Below are 21600 nucleotides of genomic sequence, written 5' to 3' on the forward strand. Positions count from 1 at the left end.
CTTATGGTTTCTGAGGACCATTCGCTCAAAGAGAATGCTTACATTAGCCTACCCCTGTGATGTTGGGAGATGTAGAACACTCCAGGTCTATGAAACACACCTTTGCTGAGGGCCTACTGTGTGACAGAGTCTGGGGACAAGGATGAGTGCAGGGCCCCTTCTCCACCTTGGAAATCACGCGTCTCACAGGGGAGAAAGGGCAACAGGTAGCTGTCATGGAAGTTATCCGTGCTCCCGCACAGGTGTGGAGCCAGGAGCCTAGCACTGCATCTCCCCCACCCCCCCCCCCCCACCCGCGCCCAGATCTCATCCTTGTCGGGGGAGATCATATTTATAGAGAGCTTCCCGTGAAAGATTAGAAAGAGCTCGCGAGTAACAAGCTGGGCTGAACATTCTAGGGACCAGCCCCACCCAGCAGAGGCACGGAAGCAAAACAGGCCCCCCCCCCCCCCCGAACGCTAAGTCTGCTAAACAAATCCAGCTTCCCAGCATAATGAGGTTTGAGAGTTACCGTCAAGCGCCATTAACTCATGCTTCCCCACTTCCAAATGTGCTGATTAGCGTCCTCGTCCTCTTCAGCTGACGTTATCATGGCATCCACTCAATGAGTTTGCCGAGCAGAAAGGAAGAGAAGGGAGTTGAGCAAGGGAAAAGAGCTCCGAAAGGGAGAGGAAGCTATTTTAAGCGTGACGAGGACTCACCTAAGAGTCTGCTTGGCGTCAAGTGGACCTCTGAGTGACTGTCGCCCTCCTTGCCTCCTAAGGGCGTGATTGCGACAAGTGACTTCAGCGTTTTTCCATGTTAGCCTTTTGCTCCTGTATGTTAGAGAGAGAATTTTTGTTTATTTTTGTGTAGATCTAGCTTTTCCAAAGGGTCTTCCACAGCGGCCAATACGTAGTAGCGGCTTGATACTATGAGTGGTTATATACATAGTCATTTGAGTTTCTTATAATATTGTAAGAATTTCTTTTCGATGAAAGCCTTGCAGGCTTGGGATAAATCCCTGGCATGTGAAATACACCAGCAGAATGCCACTTTAAACCCTGAAAGGTAACTTCAGGCTAAAACCAGATGTTTACTGAAGAAGTTACTCGTTTCTCGGGTGACATTTTGCACACACTGTATGTGACTGGCTACTAAGGTAAGCCATACCTCCAGTTCCAGAATTTTGACCAAATCCAGGGTCCTTCACACAGAACGTTCGCTGACTCTCTCAGCTGCCTATGTAATGCCGGGTGTAAATGTTAGACTCGGGTAGTTACTTTACAGCGATGTATATTCACCTCATAGTAGTCACATTTTGTCCACTCAGTTGACCAAATTAGGGAAGTTTGGTTTTCCATGTGGAACTGAAGTAAATACTATTCCTCCTCCCATAGAAATCTTACTGTTGAATTCCTTACATTCTCTCTGGGGAAAGTCACACAGCTGTGCATGATGACTATCAGTCTGGAAAAAATTTGTAACATTAAAAGTCATTAACAGAACAGAGTAATTTAACCTGTAAAAGAAAGAAGTGTTCCGTTTGGTTTATTTTAAGTTTGAATTTGAATTGCAACAACAGGAACCAGCCTTGCTTCATCTTAGAGACATCCGGTTCTCTGACACCCATTGGAAAGCGGTAGAATCTTCCCCTGCAGCCCACCCTTACCTCAGAACCTTCCCCTGCAGCCCACCCTTACCTCAGTTGCTGGTGCCCCCTTCCTCATGCTGACACACCATGGGAAGTGTGTGGACCAATCCCCTCTTGCCTCTGCCTTCCTGGCCCCCTGTTATCCTAGGAATGGCTGCTTTCTCTCCACACTCTCTTCCACCTCCTCCACCTTTGATAGACATATCTCAAGAAACGATACCTCAGCCCTCAGCGAGGCTTTCCAGGTGCTGTCCCGCTGTGGTTTTTCCAGGAGCTTCTTCCTTTGTCGCTGCAAGCACTCAGGCGCTCTCAGCATGGTGTGATTATTGCACAAAGGGTTTTTGTAAGAATTAATTAACTGGAAGCTTAAAATACCTCTTCCAAAGGCTTATGTTATCTCCCCTTTCAGATGAGCAAACTGCGGTCAGGCAGACACACAGACTTATTTGTGCTAGCATCCGGATTCCAAACCTAGAGGCTTGACTCCAGCCTGTCAGTTCACCCAGTGTGAGCAAGCAGTTTAACAGGGACTGCTCTTCCCAGTGGACAGTCATTTACAGAGCAAACTCAGACAAGCTCATGGTCTGCTCAGGCTCCTTTCTCCACCTTGGTTCTGCTACCTGTGTCCGGGATTCTGTAGTTGTATATCATTTTTTTTTTCTAGGAGTAAAGTTGTGTTAAATGATCAGGGAGAATTGCTCCTAATGTCATGTCAGGAGGGTATGGGTGGAGCAGGGGAGCTGAAGTATCAAAAGCCAAAGCAGAAGTTGAGGGTGGTGAACGTATCTGCAACCCCAGCACTTGGAAGCTGAGAAAGGCAGACAGATTGTTTTGAGTTTGAAGCCATTCTTGGCTACATAGCGGAGTACCAGACCAGCCTGGGCTGTCTCAAAGCCCAAAAAGAGCAAATCAAGTGCAAGCTGGGTCGTTTGCCCAGGTCATTTGGCTATGGCAGCAGGTTTATCCTTTACTGTACTTAGATCAGGCGGTTGGCAGGATACAGACCACCAGCTGGTAAAGCCTTGACTTTCTGTTGGCAGCAATCCATTAAACTGCACAACCTCGTGGAGGACCACAACAAAGTCCGGGTCACCATCGCAGTAAAAGGCAAAGGTAAGTGGCTCAGGCTGTGTATGGTCTCCGCACCACAGTTGTACAGCAGACCATTCGTCCTCATTACAAAGCCGGAACTTCTTTCTGACTAAACCCAGGATTGCAAGTATGAGGAGAGGCATGAGGCATCTGACTCATAACACTGCAGATACCTACCCCACATCTGTAGAACCCGAGAGTGACCGCCCTGTCCAGCTTGGAGTCCCAGGCCTGGCTTGCCTCACCCTCTTCCAAAGTTTGCTCAGACTACTCCTACACATCATCGTCTTCATAGATTTCAGCTTCAAACTCCCTCTGTCCTCCATACGTCACACGATTGGATATTCATGTGAAGGCTAAAGGCTCCTTTATCTTTTCCCACCAGTTATATCCCAAAGACCTTGCCTCATACATTCCAAGCTGGCATCTGGAAGGGAGGCTTGAATGGAGCCTTTTGATGTTGACTGCCTGCACTCTTGGCATTTGCTCTCAGCTAGCGTGGAGTGGCGTAGCTACGGTTATGTCTAAGGATAAAGAACTGCAGCGAGAGCAGCAGAAGGTGTCCTGTCACCTCAAAATGCTCTCAGGATTGCCCAGATAGAGCAAGTAGCAGCCAGGGACTCCTCCCTCTTGACCGATATTCTGAAAATTTTACTTTGCATGGAGCCTGCCTGGGTACCAGGTTCCAAAGAGGAACTAGTTACTCTTCATCCATTTCTAAGCCCCAAGAAACAATTTCCTAATCTAATTCCCTGGTGATTTTCAGTTGAGTGGAAAGGGGCCCTGGGCAGGTGAACAGATAGAGTAGGTCTTGCCCAACTGGAAAATAAGCAGATCGGAGGAGTTCTTAGTTATTTTAATTCTTAAGAGAAAACAGGAAAAGGCCAAGACAGTCATGGAAGTTTTACTGTCACCTAGGTCTGCAGGAGCTGGAGTCCCGTCTCCTGGTTCCAGGGGATATTCTCATTCTTCCAGGGAAGATTTCATTGCCCTGTGATGCTGTCCTCATCGATGGGAATTGTGTGGTGAATGAAGGAATGCTCACAGGTAGGCTCCCATCACCCAGCATCCTCTTCCTTACCCAACAGCTAGCCCAAACATTAGCAAGTCAGATCAGCTCTCCCTATTTGGCTGGGACCAAGCCCTGCACTGAGACATGAAGTAGATAGGGGAGATCCACGCTGCCTTTTTGTTCAAACAAAGACGCAGAACGTGCAAGCAGAGAGTGCTGGTTAACAATAGCAGTAAGCCGCAAAACAGAAACCTAGAGGAGACATTTCCTATCCCCTGGGGTTTGTCGCTGAATGGTGGCGTGAAGGAGTTAATGGAAGGAGGTTTGGGCGTGTGAGCAGGTGGAAATGCGGTCTCTTCATAAATCTGAGAATAGTTCTATCTGCATAAAAACAAAGCACAGCCTAAAAAAATTGTTGGGTCCCAGTCAAAAGGGAGGAGAGATCTGTCTAGCCATGCACGCTACAGGTGGGGACTCCTTAGAACTGGGTCTCCCCGGAAAGTTCCAGTGAGCGCATAGGCAACAGTCTGCTGCTCTGTTCTTCAGATTCACAGCCCCCGTGGCTCTCACACCGCGGTTCAGAGGACTCTAGTGTTCACCTACAGTTTTTAAAGTCTTTTTATAATTATATGACTAGGAAGATGCTATTTATACAATTGCCCTTTAGTTTGGGAAGTCATGCCGGGTAGCACATTTTAACGAGAGACTATTTGGAAGCACGAAGCTAAAAGCTGTTTGTCCTTTGTGCTGATGGGTGGTTAAACTTGCCTCCTTCCCTCTGGTAGAAGGCTGGGAAGAAGTGCACACAAACCTTGAACATGACCTGAGTGTAACGGAAATCCACTGTCTGCTCCTAATTTGTTCAACATAAGCAGAACTTAATATGTACAAATGACTCTACTTAATTTAAAATGGAGACAGAATGTAGCAAACCTAGATCTGTTTGCTATACTTACAAACCATCTCCTTTAATGCACTGAAATCAACCTGCCTTGTGATGGTGGGAATGAATGTTGCCATGGTACCCAATGTGCAGACCTCCAGCTAAGAAACGTGTTGGTTGGCCTCTGTCCCGCCTGTGCCTGCAGCCTGAGTGTGCCTGTCCTCTGAGTGCTTCTCTCACTGGGTGACAGAGAGCACGACATGGGGACCTCAGGAAAGACAGAAACAGCGGTTCCTTCTCCTTTCATGATCTACAGGGTTTGCCCTGAGTCCCAGGAAAAGCCAGAGTGTTTCAGAGAGTTAAAACTGATCTAAAATGAACTTGACTGACAATGGGCTTTTCCTGTGCTCACTTATGGCAAAACTAAAGTCACCAGCACCAATATCTGCATATTCTGAGTGCTGGAAAAAAAAAAAAGATCCATTTTAGAGTCAGACTCAGTGAAACAGAGATATATATGAAACTAACTCTATGTGTCTTGTTAATTTCTTCGAAAGCACATAAACCCCAGCATGCACTGCTTCCTTTTGTGTGGGAAATGGACCCCACTGGCACACGTACTGTGAAAGCATCCAGATAAAGCCATCATGTTAGAGTCAGATTCCCGGCTGAAATATGGTCAGTGCTAGGGTATGTGTCCACAAATGCAACTCAGATGCATCTTTTTTTTTTCCACTTGCAAAATAACCCTTTGCAGATACAGATATTTATGTAAAAATAGTACATAAACACTCCTAGTAGCCTACAGCAACGTGCTTTATAAATAATATTTATATCTCACTTTATCATGCTATCAAACAAGTTAGGCTAGGTACCATTAAAATGCCAACTTGCAAATGAAGGAACAGAGTTGAACAAAGACCAGGGCTACTCAATGATTAGCGATGGAATCAGAACTGGAGATGGCACTTGTTCCCAAACACAAAGTGGCACTTGAGTGCAGAAGGTGAGTCTGAGGCGGGGAAGTGGCTGTCACCATTTTGACCTTGTTACCCATTACTCTACACAGGTTCCCTCCCACAGCACCCCCGCATCAGCGGAATTTTCTCCCGAGCTGTCACTGCTTTACAAAAAGCTTGACTTCCTTTCCTAATGAGGCTTGGTGTTTATTTTGATGCAAGTCAGTGACCTTGCACCCGTTCCTCTTGACTCCATTCTGGCTACTCAAGTCCTCCAGGACATCAGAGTGGGATGTTACAGGTCTTCTTGTGGTTGTAGTCTCCCCGAGTCTGGGAGGCTGAGGGCTGACACCCAGTTCCTATGGCTTCATTGAGTGTTCTCATAGCCCCCCTAAGGTGCAGTCCCTTTTCTTAGGGACACACGGTGCACAAGTCCCTTGGCATCCCCTTTCCGCTCTTTCAGGACTGCTAATTTAGGTGGAAATGCAGGAGAGGTATGGCATGGGGAAGCGAAAGGCTTTCTTACTCTCTGGAAGTCTCTAGAATCCATGACCAAACTTACACATGATTTTCAGGACTCAGAGGCCAGTTTCCAACTTCCCTGTCCTTTGTACCTTTTCCCTGAAGCAATGGCTCCTTCAGAACCTTGCTTCCCCCAAGTGGGAGGAGGCAAGACACAAAGGGGCATATGATGGGGGAGAATCCACTCATACTTACCATTTTCTTAGTTTTTGCACGTGCTGTTTTACACCAACATTTTTCACACTGTTCCATTTATTCTGAAGTTCTTTTAGGTGGGTGAATACGGGGCCAAGAGAGGAGGAGAAATAAATTGTCAATATTCACACAGGATAAAAGTAGTGCCTCTGAGATCCGGGTACACTTGTTTGGCTGTTCCTTCCCTGATTTCACCAGTCTATTAGCAGAAAATCTACTGGGGATACAGCAGTGAGCAGGGCCGGCAAGGTTGCTGGAGCAAATGAAAAACATGAAAGTCGGAAAGGACACACGTTCCTAATAACCTCTTCATGAAGAAAAATACCTAAGCCAGCACATCGCTTCCCCAGAGCCTATGCTTCTAGCCAGTGCCTTCTGGTTCTCTGGGGGATGCTTATGTGAGAGAGGGCAGCATTTTCCTTATCCCTCTACTCATGAAAGAGCTGATTGATTTGAAGCCTCCATTTAGGACAGATGCAGTGATCTGAGATGGACGCACAGCATTTTTTCCTCTGCATTGATATTCTTTCTAAATTGATATTCTGCCACATGAACTTGTAAGCCATGGGTAGATCATACCTATTCCTCTCCCTTCTCTCACTTTTTTCTTCTCTTTGTCTTGTTCCCCCTTTGTCTTGATGTTTATCTGTGTACTTGATCTGAGTTTCTGAAATGCCTTTATGTACCAGGCACTGTGCTGGGATCAGTTAGATAAGGAAAGCTGACTGCACTGGCAGATCATTCTCTGTCCAATGGTCCCAGTGATGCCATAAACAAGAATGTGGCATTTCTGGCATTGCCGGCATGAAGTGGCATCCAGCTCCGTGGGGACATGGGAGATTCTCTGTTGGACAGACGCTGAGGTCTCAAGGTCCCTGGCGCCAACTCTGTAATTGAGAGTGCACAATCAAAGGACTTCCTTCTGAAACGTAACCCTCCTTGCACCCTAATCTTCTGCAGGTGAATTCATCTCTTCTTGGGCTTCCCAGAAAAGCCCAGGCATTAGAGATTTAATAATACACGAGGAGTGTTAATTCTCTGTAAATTTATCTGCCTGGAGTGTCATTTCCGTAACAGTATCTCGTGGTGACTTCATTTGATCAGTGCCTGTCTGATTCCAATTTCATTGGGGTATATAAAAGAAAACTAGTTGCTACTATCATATTAGGCAAAGCAATATTCTGGATTAATATTTCTTGTCATAAAGTAATCTGTAAGTATCTACGCATTACAGGGGCTGACTTACAAAACAGCGCGGTACAATATTTGGAGACTTGCCAAAGGTTCTGTCTCTCCTACAGAGTCATTTTGGATGCAACTGGTAAATCTACGCAGTGGAGGGGCATTGCCACTGTTTTAAGGAAAATGGAATAAGGGCAGTGCTCAGCTCAGGGGATATGCTGAAGAATATTCAAGACTGCAATAAAATGTTATAGTTTCTTAAGCCTTACAATGTAAACATTCTCTTTGCTAGGAAGCTAGCTTTGAAAGAACAGTAATAGAAAAACCTAAGTAATTGCTTTTATTTGACTCGGACATACATTTAGCAGATAACACATTTTTTAGACCTATTATATGCCATAGAGTAAAATGAGGAGTATAGAAAGTTCTTTATGACAAAGTTCTCCCCCTCATAGAAAGAAATGTAAATATAATCAATATAATGCCATTTCTAAATTAGTAAGATGACATATTCTTTTGCTAATTGAACATTTAACTAAGCACTGATGGAATTTTTAATTTGTTCTAGTATGTTTTAAATCTGGAAACTAGGAAGTGTTCTCTACATTTTTTTTTTTTTTACTGTGAAATGTGTTCTTTTGAACTTTTAGCTTGCTTGCTTTGTACCTCCAACATTCTGTCTTACAGAATGTCACCTTCCTTGAGAAGGGGACAGAGACTGTGGCAGCCAAGAGTAGGAGGTGCTGAGAGGTGGGCTGAGGGGTCAGAAAGGGCCCTGCTCAGCTGGAACCTGTATGGGGATAAGCCTGGGAGGCCATTGGAACTCTGGTGGGTTTTGGGAATCTAAAGAAAGTCTGGGGTTTATTTTGCAATGGCAAGGGGAACAACTTTTTTTTTTTTTTTCCGTAGAAAATGGAATGGTGGTGTTCTGGATAGTTTATGTCAGCTTGACATAGCTAAAGACATCTGAGAGGAAGGCGCTTCAGTTAAGAAAGTGCTTTTATAATATGGGGCTGAAGGACAGCCTGTAGGTCATTTTTTTAACTGATGATTGATGGGGGGAGGGCCCAACCCATTGTGGGCGTTGCCATCCCTGGGGTTGGTGGTCCTGGGTTCTATAAGAAAGGAGGCTGACCGAGCAATCCCAGTAAGCACACCCTCCATGGCCTCTGCCTCAGTTCCTGCCTTCAGGTTCCTGCCCCATTTCAGTTCCTGTCCTGTCTTCCTTCAAGGATGGAGTACACTGTGGAAGTGTAAGCCAACACTTTCCTCCCCAACTTGCTTTTTGCTCATGGTGCTTCATTGCAGCCATAGAAACCCCACTTGGACAAATGGAATGGTGGCTTTGTTGGGGGTCACCTGGAAAGTGTGTAGAAGGATTTTATAATTTTCCAGCTTGGGACCACGAGCTTTATGAGAACCAGGCCTCTGTGTCCTGTTTATCATTATATTCCCAGCCCTTAGCAGAAAAAGTGCTCTATTTCTGGCACAGAAATTTGTGGAATAAGCAAGAAAATGTGTGGATGTGTGGATAAATGGCCACACGAAAGGCAAGTGGAAGCATGTCTACAGCTTCTGAAACAATGCTGGGTGATGGATGCTTGGGATATGGCTAGGTGATAATTTAACTGCTCATTAAGTTATGATAACAGACCACACATTCCACATAGAGAAGTGATAAGCAGAGTTTAAGGAAATGTTTTAACTAGAACCAAGCCTACCAGTGTGTGAACCACAGGCATCGCTGACCAGTCAGCCATTTGACTCATGGGCTGAGTGCTAAAATGGTTGTGGTGATACAGTGTGACATTGGCCTGCGCCTGTCCTGAAAAACTACCTGAGTTTACACAGAATCAACAAAATGCAACCTTCCTTAGGAGAAAGTATACCTGTTACAAAGACGCCATTGCCTCACACGGAGAACACCATGCCCTGGAAAACCCACAGCTTAGAGGACTACCGGAAACACGTGCTTTTCTGTGGAACGGAAGTGATCCAGGTCAAGCCATCCGGGCAGGGACCTGTTAGGGCCGTTGTTCTGCAGACAGGTGAGTGGATCCAACTTTTGTAAATTTAAGCTGTGCTGGAGGTGGGGAGAATTGGAGGTGGGAAATTTTGCTTAGGATTTTGGAGTTTGCCATATTCTGGTGATAGCAGCTATACTCTTTTCTAACCAGAGCCTTATGATTCTGAGTTGCCATTACCTTAAATTAAATGTTCATTGTTAAACCCTTGAGTGGCATGCATAGATGTTGTAAATGTCCTTAAAGGCTTGTGTCTGTAGGCTTCTCTTTGTTCCTTCATGCTTCCTCTTGGTGTTTCTCTGTAAAGCAATGTCAGCCACAATAACTAGGAAGGGTTTTTCATCTCCGAAACTTGCTTGCTGGATACCAAGTGCTCTGCAGATACTTTAGAGTCAGGGGTCTGTAGCCAGAAGGTTTCTCCAGTCCTTCCTGGCCTGTAATCCCGCAGTCACTTATAAAATAATCACTCAAGGGCTTAATATTATTTACAAACTGTATGGCCTATGGCAGGTCTCTTGCTAGCTAGATCTTATATCTTAAATTAACCCATTTCTATTAATCTATGTTTTGCCATGTGTTCTGTGGCTTTACCCATCTGCTAGCATGCTACTCCTTGGGCAGCAGGCTGGCCTCTCCCCCGACCCCTGCCTTTCTTCTTCCTGTCTCTCTCCTTGGATTTCCCTCCTGCTTCTGAGCTGCCTTATCATAGGCCAAAGCAGCTTATTTATTAACCAACAGGAACAACACATATTGATAGCATACAGAAAGACATCCCACAGTAGGGGTCTACACATGAACTTGTCTTGCATCACCTCTCTGTGAACAGCATCAGCATCTAGCCCAGCCGTTAGCATCATCTTCAATATTTTTCTTTCAGACCAAATGGGCATCAAATCCTAAGGACTCTGCTACCACCTGCTGAGTCATGGTTCCCCTGGCCTCCTCTGTCACGGTTGTCATTTAGGCAGGCTTCGTCACTTCATGTCTACAGCATCTTACCAGAAATACTCTTTTGACTGCTTCCTTTCAGCTCTTGGTCTGATCTCTCTCTCAACTGTTACTCAGCCATTCACCACAGACACATTTCCTTAGCTTAGTTTGTACATTCGTATCATGCTCAGAATATTTTCATAGTTATATTCATTTTCTTTTTCTCACATGAAATTATACAACCAAGGTCTCCCTTGACCTGGCCCTGGCTCAGTGTGTATTTGTGCTGCTACACACATCCATAGACAAAAAAAACCCCACATCTTTCTCTTTGGGACTATGCTTTAGTTTGGTCTGTTATTCAATTATGCTAGTTGAAAACTGTTTTAATTTAAAATATGACTTCTATGTTAAAACAAGTTTTGGGACCCCTCAGCCAGGTGTCCAAACAGAAATTAAGGTCGAATGTCCTATAAAGCAATGCTATTTCACTTTAGCAAGAAGCTGAATTAAGAGACTATACTTTTCTATGAGTGTTTATAAGTGCTTAGATGGCAACTTAGGGGAAACTATGCTCCTATTCTCCAGAGTCCAGAAAATAGTGTTAGAGAAAACGGTGTGTCCAGCAAGAAATAGAAATAAAACACACCTTATAGTTATAAAACTAGCTCATATTTAAAATATAGACCAGCTGATCATTTTAGTCAACAAGTCAGGTAGAAGTGAACATACATTAAATGCTATATAAGTAACAAACTAACATTTGTTCCTTTAAGGAAGGTTATGATATGATGTAAGAGACAGAGGTATGTACTTACAGTAACTTCCAGTTAACTAAACTATGGAGTGGTGAGAGATGCCATATGACCAAGATTTGCAGGGAATAAATTACATCTGGTTCAAGTGTGGACATGGAATTCAGGAAACACTTTTTGAGAAGGTGGCATTTGAAACCAAACCAAGCCTGAGGGAGCATTTGGCCAATCATATGACAGCTAGAAAGATAGGCACAACATAGAAAGTGCAAGGGTCTTCTGGGACCATTAAATAGTTAAGCTAGTCTATCAAGATAGAAGTAGATGATGTTGAAGAGGGCTTTCAGTACTGTGTCTAGGACTTTGAGCTTTGGTCTAAGGAAGTCAGTGCCTTGGAAAGCTTTAGAACACAAGAAAGCCACGATGAAAGCCATGAGGTTATATTTTAAAGAAATCACTCACCTATGCCTTCTGTTTCTGCTTCTTTAAAATTTCAGTTCTTTTCTAACTTGTTTCTGCTTTCAACACATACCTGCTTTAAAGTTTTCTCTTGGCATCTCATCTTCTCTGGTCACAGTTTCCAACTTACAAGTCTGGTTTTTCTTAACTCTACAGATGAATAGATTGTTGTACTCTGTTCCCCCCAGAACAAGAGGAATTAAACAGGGTTGAGGCAATGTACCTGATTGCTCTCTGTGACTTTGGACAAGGAAGGCAAATACACTGTTAGGTCAGAGCAATGCCATTTCCATATCAACCCCAGTGGCATGGCCATCCACTCTGATCCATAGGTTTGGAAAGAAGTGAAGAGTTTATCCCTTTGTGATTATCTTCCTAGGTTATAATACAGCAAAAGGGGACTTGGTGAGATCCATCCTCTACCCTCGACCTCTGAACTTCAAGCTGTATAATGATGCCTTCAAGTTCATGGTGTTCCTGGCCTGTATTGGTGTTGTGGGATTTTTCTATGCCCTAGGTGTCTATATGTACCATGGAGTAAGTACTGCAACTAAGTCTTGTCAATCATAGTTTTTCAAGAGCTTTAACTAACTCCAAAAGATTAAATAAGATTGACGCTAGATCTCATAATTCTGCTGCTGTCCCAAAGAATGTTCTAAGATTGTAGAAATGTTCTGTGCCTACATCTCCAGAATGAAAAGCCTTGGCTGGAAATACAGGTAGTTCAGTGATAGAGTGCTTGAATAGCATGTACAAGGCCCCGGGTTTCATTCCCATAAACACACACATACACGCACATGCACACACACAATTATGTATATATATATATTCACACATATAAATATAATCATAGCACTTATTGGCGTGACAGCTGAATTTTCAATTTGTATTCCTGTTGGATAGCAGAGCTAAGCTATGGAAAGGTACACAGGGCCTGGAGAGATGGATCAGCATCGAAGAGTGCTTGTTGCTCTTGCAGAGGACCAGGGTTCGGTTCCCAGCTCCTACACTAAGTGGCTCACAACCATTTGTAATATCAGCTCTAGGATAATCAGTGCCCTCTTCTGACCTTTTAAAGGAACTTGCATATATCTGTATATATGCATATATCTGTATATATGCATATATCTGTATATATGCGTGCACGCACGCGCACGCGCACGCGCACACACACACACACACACACACACACACACACACACAGAGTTGTGCAGTTCATTGGCTGCTTCACCATTTGATTTATAATGAGGGGTGGCTCCAATGGTGACCTAGGCAATATGGATGCCCAAAGAGCTTTATAGGAAATACATGTTTTTAACACCCATTCAAATAGGTGAGAAAAGTTTGTTAATCAGGTCACTGGGCAGGAAGAGCACAGTAATTCAAATGAACAAAACACAGAAATACATGCGTGCCTTCTAGAACTGACAAGAAATTCAGGGAGAAGCCTAGCAGGGTAGGAAGAGGTCGGAATGAAGGGGATCTTGAATGGCACAACTAGTTTCAACATTTCCATGCAGTTTTGAAAGTGGTGTCCCAAGTAACCCTCATACACAATGTAAGTGACTTGCCCATGCTTTCTGTTTGGTAGTATCTGAAGCAGAATTAAATACTTCCTTCTACTTTCCAGAGCTGATGATGCTTAATGGGATCCTAGTTTCCTTTAAGCCATAGATACCAAGTTCTGTGGGTGCTCTATAGGGTACCAAGTTCATGTGGATGCTTCTCTTTGCTGGTAGCCAGGGAGGGAGAGGTTGTCATTGTAACCTCTGAGGGTTTTTCTGGTCCCGAGATTCTGTTCTGTTGTGCATTCATGTGGCCTCCAAGACATGCCGGGGTCTGATGGGCTAGTTGAGGAGAAGAGAGAAGAGCATTGTCCAAACTGGTAGTACCAGAGAATGCTTGGTGCTGGTGAATGTGTGAGTGACCAGGATATTGGTGGATGATGACATAATCCAAAGATTTTCTATATAATGCTCATGCTAAAACCTCTGAACAGTCATTTCAAACTGGCATAAGGCTCTAGAGGGCGCTCCAAGGAGTCTAGTGCATTTGTCCCTGGTATGGAATCTGGGGAGAACTAGGCAGAATATCAAGACCACTAAGTCCTGAATGTAATGCAGTGTTTCAGTTTGACCTGGTGAGCAGAAGTACCAATCAGAAAAGCAAAAGAAGCCTTGGCACAGCCTGGAAGGGAAGGTGTCCTGGACAGAGCTTAACACGCAATCCACACCAAGGCTGGAAGTTGGATGTCAGGCCTTGTGGGTCAGAAACTTTGGCCCCGTGGCTGCTTCTGTCTGCTTTGGTTCAGAATTAGGCAAGCTGGAGTCTGCAGGGTCAAAACTCCCCTGTGTGAGCAGCTGGAGAAAGTGGAGAATGCAGTGGTTGTAGGGAGCAACCAAATCATGTATCTGGTGCAGACATGTGACTGCCATAGTGAGAGAGACTAACCTCAGCGATGGCTTCCCCAGAGCTACGGTCGCTCTGAGATGTTGTGACCTCAGCAGCCTTGGTTCCAGGGTCTGTCAGGTTACCATTCCTTTTGTCTATGTACTGAGTGTCGCTTCTACCCCACACATTGAGCTGACCTTCAGACAAACAAGGATTCAAAGGTGAATGAGCCACACACAGCTCCTGTATCTAGGACATTTGCAGGCCGGTGAGGGAGAGAGATTTAAAAACGAATGTCAAGCTTTGGAGTGAACTATCTGGACCAAAGACCTGCCCATGTGAGCAGAGTGATGCCCATGTAAGCAGCGTGGTGCCCATGTGAGCCCCCAGGAGTTCAGAGGGTGTGATGAACAAAGGAGACACGGGTATTCAGGTGGAGGGAAACTGAGTCAGAAAAGGTCAGGGAGACTTGGAACGGGGGTCAAAGGGTCTCCTTTGGTGTATAGCAGGGACAGTATGTACATGCTTTAGGGACAGCCAAGAGACACATGACCTCACCAAGAAAGCCCAGGAATACTCTGAGGCAAGGTCCAGGGCTCCCAAGTGTTACAGGAGGCAGCTGGAAGGAAGGCGCCATCCTGCTCTGTTCTATCCTATATTCATCCTTTTCTCCTCTCCAGGTGCCTCCGAGAGAAACCGCAACCATGGCGCTGATCCTCCTCACGGCCACCGTTCCTCCGGTGCTCCCTGCTGCCCTGACCATAGGCAATGTGTACGCCCAGAAGAGGCTGAAGAAGAAGAAGATTTTCTGTATCTCTCCGCAGAGAATCAACATGTGTGGCCAGATCAACCTCGTGTGCTTTGACAAAGTGAGTTCCACCCTTTCCAGGTTTGGGGGTGAGGTGGGGGTGGTTTTGATACATGGCAGAGCTGGGAAGGACCTCGGAGAATATCTGTCCTGGTGAAATGATGTGAGCGATTCCTTTCATCTCTACCCACTGTTTCTCAGAAAGAAAAAGACAGAGTAGCCAATAGCCAGTGTAGACACTTCTACCACGCTGTCTCCTTTCTTTCCAGGGGCCGGGGATCTGGGTTAAGGAAGTATTATGTCTGTATGCAGGGGCCTGGAGAAGTGGCAGAGGGAGATTCTATGCTGGCTGAGGATGACTGCTGTTGTTGGGCATGTCCCAAGATTCCCATAATTCTCCTATGGGACCCAGGAGTGACATCGGCATCAGCCCCCCTATATACAGATTTTGTCCTCATCTTGGACAGGCTGAAGTGCAGTGGGCTTTGGCTGGTCTTTCCCTGTTTAAGTTTATTTATATTTAAATAATTAATCAACACTTTGGCCACTTTTGCAGCTAGTCCCCATCCTCGAGAGCCAATGATGTGCACAGTGCCTGCAGAGCATCACGAGTACTCCTTCTTCATTTGAGGAGACTTAAGTATTTAGCCAAGGATGTAGGGAATATGGGAGGAAGACAGCTATCATGCTCTGAGATGTGGGCTTGGTGGAGGTCTGAGCTAGCCTCAGCAGGTGCTTATCTGTTGCACACGGGAGGCCACCTTGGAGCTGCAGAGTATGGGATGGCCCAGATTCCGAGCTGGCCAGTTCAGAGTACAAGGATGTAAAAACGACATCCAACATTCCAGGGACAGAAGATCGCAGGGTAGGGCTAGAAGCTGGAAAGCTGATGTGGCAAAGCTAAGCAGCGGGCCATGTCTGAAAGGAGAATGTGAGGCCTTAGAAAAAAAATTAGACACATGCAATTGTTGTAGAATTTTTGTTGTTGTTTTTGTTCTTTTGATATGAGATTTATGAGGGGGCTCTTAGTTACCTTTCTTGTCATTATGATCAAACACTTAAAAGCAGCATCTTAAGCAGGGAGAGATTTGCTTTGCCTCAATGGTAGCCTATGTGGCAGGGAGGGCATGGTGGTGTTCATATGCAGCTGGGACACCACAGGGAGCAGAGAGCTCGACTGAAAACGGAGACAGGCTATGACTTTCAAGGTCCACACCCAGAGGTCCTATAGCCCTCCAACACAGTGTCCCCAAGTATTCAAATCCATGAGCCTCTAGGGGAGGGTCAACATTCAAACCATAGCGGAAGGGATGGAGGAGAGACAGAGAGGGAGGGGGGCACCTATGGACAATGAAAAGGCTGTTCAGAGAGTGAGGGGAAGCCACCCAAGGAGACCTGGCCCTGCTGTCTTCAGGAGAAAGCGGCATGTCTCTTAGGTTATCTTAATGTCTCCTTCTCTTCCTTTTTCATTTAGCAAAACCAGTGCTCAGTGTCCATCGGCTAGGAACCGGAGAGTTAGCTGAGCAACGGCTTGACTTGAGCAGTCAGATTCCAGCTCCTTGGCAGTTTTCACATAGAAGTTCTTCTCAAACATCCAACAGCCTCACGGGTGCCTAGCCTACAGGAGGGCTGGATTAACCATGTCCTTTACATAATAATCACCTGTCCCAAACACTAATCCCCTCCACCCCCAGGCTGTTATTTTACTTCCCTTTTTTCCTCATCCTCATGCCATGGGCCAGAGGGGCTGCTTCTCCACCCACCCAGCTGGCCCAATCTCACAAGCTGTGGCAGCATGTTGTAGTGCTAGGATACCTAATGCGGTGTGGCAGAATGAGGACTCTAACCCTGAGTTCGAAACTAAGTGTCTGTGTCGCTATTTCATGCAGAAAGCTTGAACTATAATTACCTTTACATTCTTTTTTTCTAGCTTTACATTATAGAACTCTATCAACATGATGTTGTAGTAGAAGACCCCACAATTAATTTTCAACCAGTGTTGTATCTCTGGACTTCTGAGTGTGCTTGTTTCTATATACTCCCTCTCCCATCCCCTCATTTGTCCCCCCACCCCCGATTTGTTAGTTGCTCTCTAAGACAGATTCTCTATTCAATTCAGCCTGAGCTTGGGCTTGAACTTTATGGTAAGTTTTTCCTTTTCCATTCTATTCTCTTTAGATTAGGACTATAATTTCATTATCTTTCTACTTGAGGTTATTTTTGTTCTACGCGGTCATTTTCACATAAATAAGTAACACGGTCTCATTTCTCTCGCCCTGTTGCCAAGTCTCCCTATGTTCCCACTCAAAACATGGATGCTTAAAAGCGTAACCTCCCAAGGAAAACTTCTCAGTTAAAACTACACTGCCAATTCTTTCTGAAATGGAACAACCCAAGGGGATTTGGATGGTGAATACGCAGGTTGGCACCTTAGAGAATGTGGGAGGAAACTGTAGCATATCGCTTCTTTACAAATAGTGCCCTTAAGGACCAACTCCTCCAAGCCTGCTGCCTGTCTTTGGGAAGGCTGGGTGAATTCAAGAAAGAAGGATTCTTTAATTCCTTTAATGTGGAGACTAAGAGTAGGCTTTGTCTTCCCACATGCATGGCAGAATTCACCAACATCCCTGCTGGTGGAGGAAGGTTGTCTGGATTTTAGTTCAGTCTTCCAGGCTGTGGACCACTGTCTCCTAGTGGGGTGCAGTTGTCCGACTCTCCTGTGTTTGCTCACATGTCAGGAGGAGAGCTCTGTAAGCCCATCACGCTGATTGGATGTGTTGTGATGACAGATGATGCCATCCGATTTAAAGCCAGGAAACCCATAGCAGTGGGTTTAAATAGCTCTCGGGGGAGCTGCTGGTGTCTGTACTTAGGAGTGTCACGTCTCTCTGACCTGTTCTGGAGCAGCAGCAGCAACTCTACCCTGAGTAGGACCAGGGTGGTTGGCCTAAGGCTGCCAGATCACAGGGCAAGCAGCTAATGAATAGCTGGAACATGAAAAATGGCACAATAGGTTCAGTTCTGTTTTGCTTCCTAGGTTACATAAACTGACAAGCACTTTCCCACACTATGGAGTAGCTCAGGACCACTTTCCTCTTGACCTGAACAGAAAACTCACTCACAGGCATTAATTAATATTTACTATTAGCATTTCATTCCTCTCTGTGGACCGAAAGTCCCTTATCAACATTTCATTACCATTTGAACAGTTACTGCATCCGCCATAGCTTTAGAAAATATTAGTGAACCAAATGGCAAAGGGTGGATTTACTGGTCTTGGAAAGAGAAACAAAACAAAACAACACATGCAAGCTCTGTTTTGAAAAGACAGTGGGTGCCTCCAGCAGAGCCAGCTGTGAGGTGGCTGTTGTTGGGTTTCCTCTCAGAGAGCCTCACTGAAATAACAGCAGTAGACAGGACAACAGGCAACCAGAGCCAAACACAGCCCGTGCAGTGTCACCTAGAAACTGGAACCTCCTGGGGATCCTTCACTAGACTTGAAAGTGAATGCTGATGAACAAGGTTGTGGATGACTGCATAGGCTGTAGTTTCTTGGAAACTTGGATTTTGTTTAAATTATGGTATCAAAGCTTTAACTCTCCTGCTTGAAGTCAATCATAACTTTTTATTTAGACAGGGACGCTCACAGAAGATGGACTGGACCTCTGGGGGACTGTCCCTACGGCTGGCAACTGGTAGGACTCTAAGATGGGACATGTGGTGGGGAGGTTACCGTGCTGATGTTCAAACCCACCCCTGCAGGCTTGAGGAATGCGATTCACACTGGCTCCCAACTAGTCTAACTCGTTTAATTAAATGTGTCCCAAATTCAGAGTCAGACAAAGAAAGTAGATCTACAAATCCAGCATGAAAAAGTGGAATAGAATAAGGTAGATGATTAAGGAGCTGAATTAGTGAGACAGGGAATCAAGGAGTGGAAACGAAGCCGTGCTTGAAGATGGCAAGGCTTCCTGGGTGGCGGGGCAGTTGAGTGTGTTCAGAGACCCGAAAAAGGACTCCATTGCCTTCCTGTGGAGCTCCCAGTCTAATGACATGAAAACACATGAATGGACTCACCTTCGATGTGAAACACGGGCCATGAAAATTATTACCATGAAGACAGAGAATCAGAATGGAGACAAAATAATAAAGTCCCTTGATATAACATACAGTTCGGATTTTTATGACACATCATGATTGAAGGTAGAAATTCATTTTCAATTTTTGTACACCAATGATGACTCTCTGAAAATGATGGCATATGAGGTAGATTTTAAAGCATTATCTAGATTGAAATTTTACAGACCTGAGCTAAAGGCTGTCATGGTAAAGCAAAGAAGATAACCATATAGATACATACCCCAGAGCAGAACAGGAGAGGGGAGGGAGAAGGGTCCTAGCTCCTTTCTGCAGGGCTGAGGCATGCCTTTGTACCATCTGAATGGCAGTGGCTTCTGCTTTTCAGCTTTGATTACCCTACTTCAGCTCCCAACAGTGGCTGAGGCAGCTGGAGCATCAGAGGAAGAGTCAGACAGGGTCCGCCAAGCTAGTGATGTGGCCAGGTTTGGCACAGACAGGGTGCAAGGTTATAGGTGATAGCCCAAGCCGAGTACAAAGAACAACCTGATTTCTAGCTCTATTCATGTGTGTCTGCTCCTGTCTGTTCAAATGTACTGATTAGACCTTTTTCCAGAGAAGCACGGTGCCTGTGGTCCAGGGCAATGAAGGTGGAGGATGTTCTTCTGAACTTCCCACTCTAATCTTCCTCCTGTGGCCCTTGTGTAACATGAATTGCTAAACGGTCTTTAAAAAACCCGGAGCCAGATATTGGGGTGAAAGCTGAAAGATCAGAGGAATAGAACAAGCCACAGCCAACCTCACCTTACCAACTCCTCAGCCTCCAGAGAGAGCTACTTCCTGTGTACTCACACCTTGTATACCTTTTAGTACCCTGCCATCTTACTTTCTCTCTCCGCCCAGCTACATCACTTCCTTTTCCTGCCCAGGTCTATCACTTCCTGTCTGTCTGTATAGACCTCCGGACCTCTATGGTTGACTAGTGCTGGTATTAAAGGCATGTGCCAGCATGCCTGACTCCGTTCCCAGTGTGGCCTTGAACTCACAAAGATCAGATGAATCTCTGCCTCCCAAATGCTAGGCTTAAAGGCATATGCCACCACCGCCTGACTTCTATGTTTTATATAGTGGCTGGCTTTGTCCTTTGATTCCCAGGCAAGTTTTTTTTTGTTAGAGCACAAATGAAATATTACCACACTCATGCATGCTGAAGCTTTAAAGGGGTAGGATCAACTAAATATAATCACTGTTCAGATTGAAACTTGGAGGAGCTGAAAGTGAATGATGCCAGGCTATCCTGTCAATGAGTAGAAGAAACTTCAGAGACAAGATATTTGGAGCAGAAATTTCAGGAAATGGTGGTAGACTCCAAGGAACTGAGTAATGAGAATCAGTTGAAAGCCTCTGCTTGCTTTTAGTTGCCTGGAACCACTAGACAGGTTTCTTCCTGTCCCAGTTACCTCGTGAATCTAAAGACTTCTTACTTAGAGAGAGCTCCATGGGTTTATATGCAACATCACAATATTTTATATATATATATAATGTGTATCCACAAACACCCTGAAATTTGGTTTTTGATTGACCAGTGGCAGTCCATATATTGAAGGGAAAATCCATATCCAACTCAAAGAAGAGTTGTGTAAACATTACTCTTCAGGTAGAATACTGCGGTTGAAAATTGAAAATCCCCAAGCGAGCAGAGGACCGTGAGCAGAGAAATCCCTGAACAAGGAGAGACAGTGCAAGAAGCTTAGTGTAGCTCTAGACTCAGGGCCTAAGGATATTGGCAGGATGAGCAGCTGTAAGATGAGTTAGAGCTAGGGCAGGTAGCCTTGATTAGCAGGTGGCTCAGATTGTGTCTGAGTATGATCCCTTTCATCCAAGAAATCTGTATGCAGCCCAGGTATGCAGGTACAAGAAATGAACCAAACACTTACATATATTTATTTATTTTAAAACTATGCTTTATACATGCACAATTTTACCATTTATTAAAGACAAAAGTGAATTTGCACAATAACAATGTGAATGTCCTTGCCTTTAAATAAGGAATTAAATCTTGGTTGAATATTTGATACAGTAGGAGCATACTTGATGTTACTCAGATTTGATGAGTATTTTTTTACATTTTAAAAGGGTACTTCAATTATTTTATGTGTCTGTGTGGATGCTTGAGCACAAGCATATGCATCATGTGTGAACCTGGTACCCATGGAGGTCCAAAGAGGGCATTACATACCCTTAAATTGTTGCTATTGATGACTGTAAGCTGCTGTGTGGGTCCTGTGACCTGATTCTAGGTCCAGCCTTAATTAGTGTTTTGTTCTTATAATTGTCAATACTGAGAATGCTGCTTTATATAAACTCATACTACAAAATAATGGAAATATGTTTAGGGCCATTTCAGAAATTATTGGACATTCAGTCCTGATTTCAAGCCAAAGTCCATTAAATGCTTTTTATAATGAAACACAAGATTTTTTTTCTCTTTGGGAGCCCACAACCCAGCTCCCAAATAAACACAGGGAGACATATTCTTACTTATGAATGCCTGGCCTTAGCTTGGCTTGTTTCTAGATAGCTTTTCTAACTTAAATTATCCCATTTCTTTTTAACTATGTTTTGCCTCTGGACTTTTTAACCTTTGCTTATTCTATGTCTTTCTTTCCTTCTTACTC

The 21600-nt window shown here is 44.7% G+C and overlaps 1 protein-coding gene across 1 annotated transcript in view; it reads left to right on the forward strand.

Moving 5' to 3' along the window:
• Positions 1-21600, forward strand: part of Atp13a5 (ATPase 13A5) — a 124483-nt gene that overhangs the window by 37544 nt on the left and 65339 nt on the right. Inside the window, 6 exon segments of the mRNA XM_028890075.2 lie at positions 2674-2746; positions 3644-3772; positions 9356-9526; positions 12026-12183; positions 14718-14906; positions 18479-18540. Coding sequence (XP_028745908.1) covers positions 2674-2746; positions 3644-3772; positions 9356-9526; positions 12026-12183; positions 14718-14906; positions 18479-18540 — 782 coding nt within the window.

The sequence above is a fragment of the Peromyscus leucopus genome, chromosome 12 (assembly GCF_004664715.2).
Source record: "Peromyscus leucopus breed LL Stock chromosome 12, UCI_PerLeu_2.1, whole genome shotgun sequence".
Lineage (NCBI taxonomy): Eukaryota > Metazoa > Chordata > Mammalia > Rodentia > Cricetidae > Peromyscus > Peromyscus leucopus.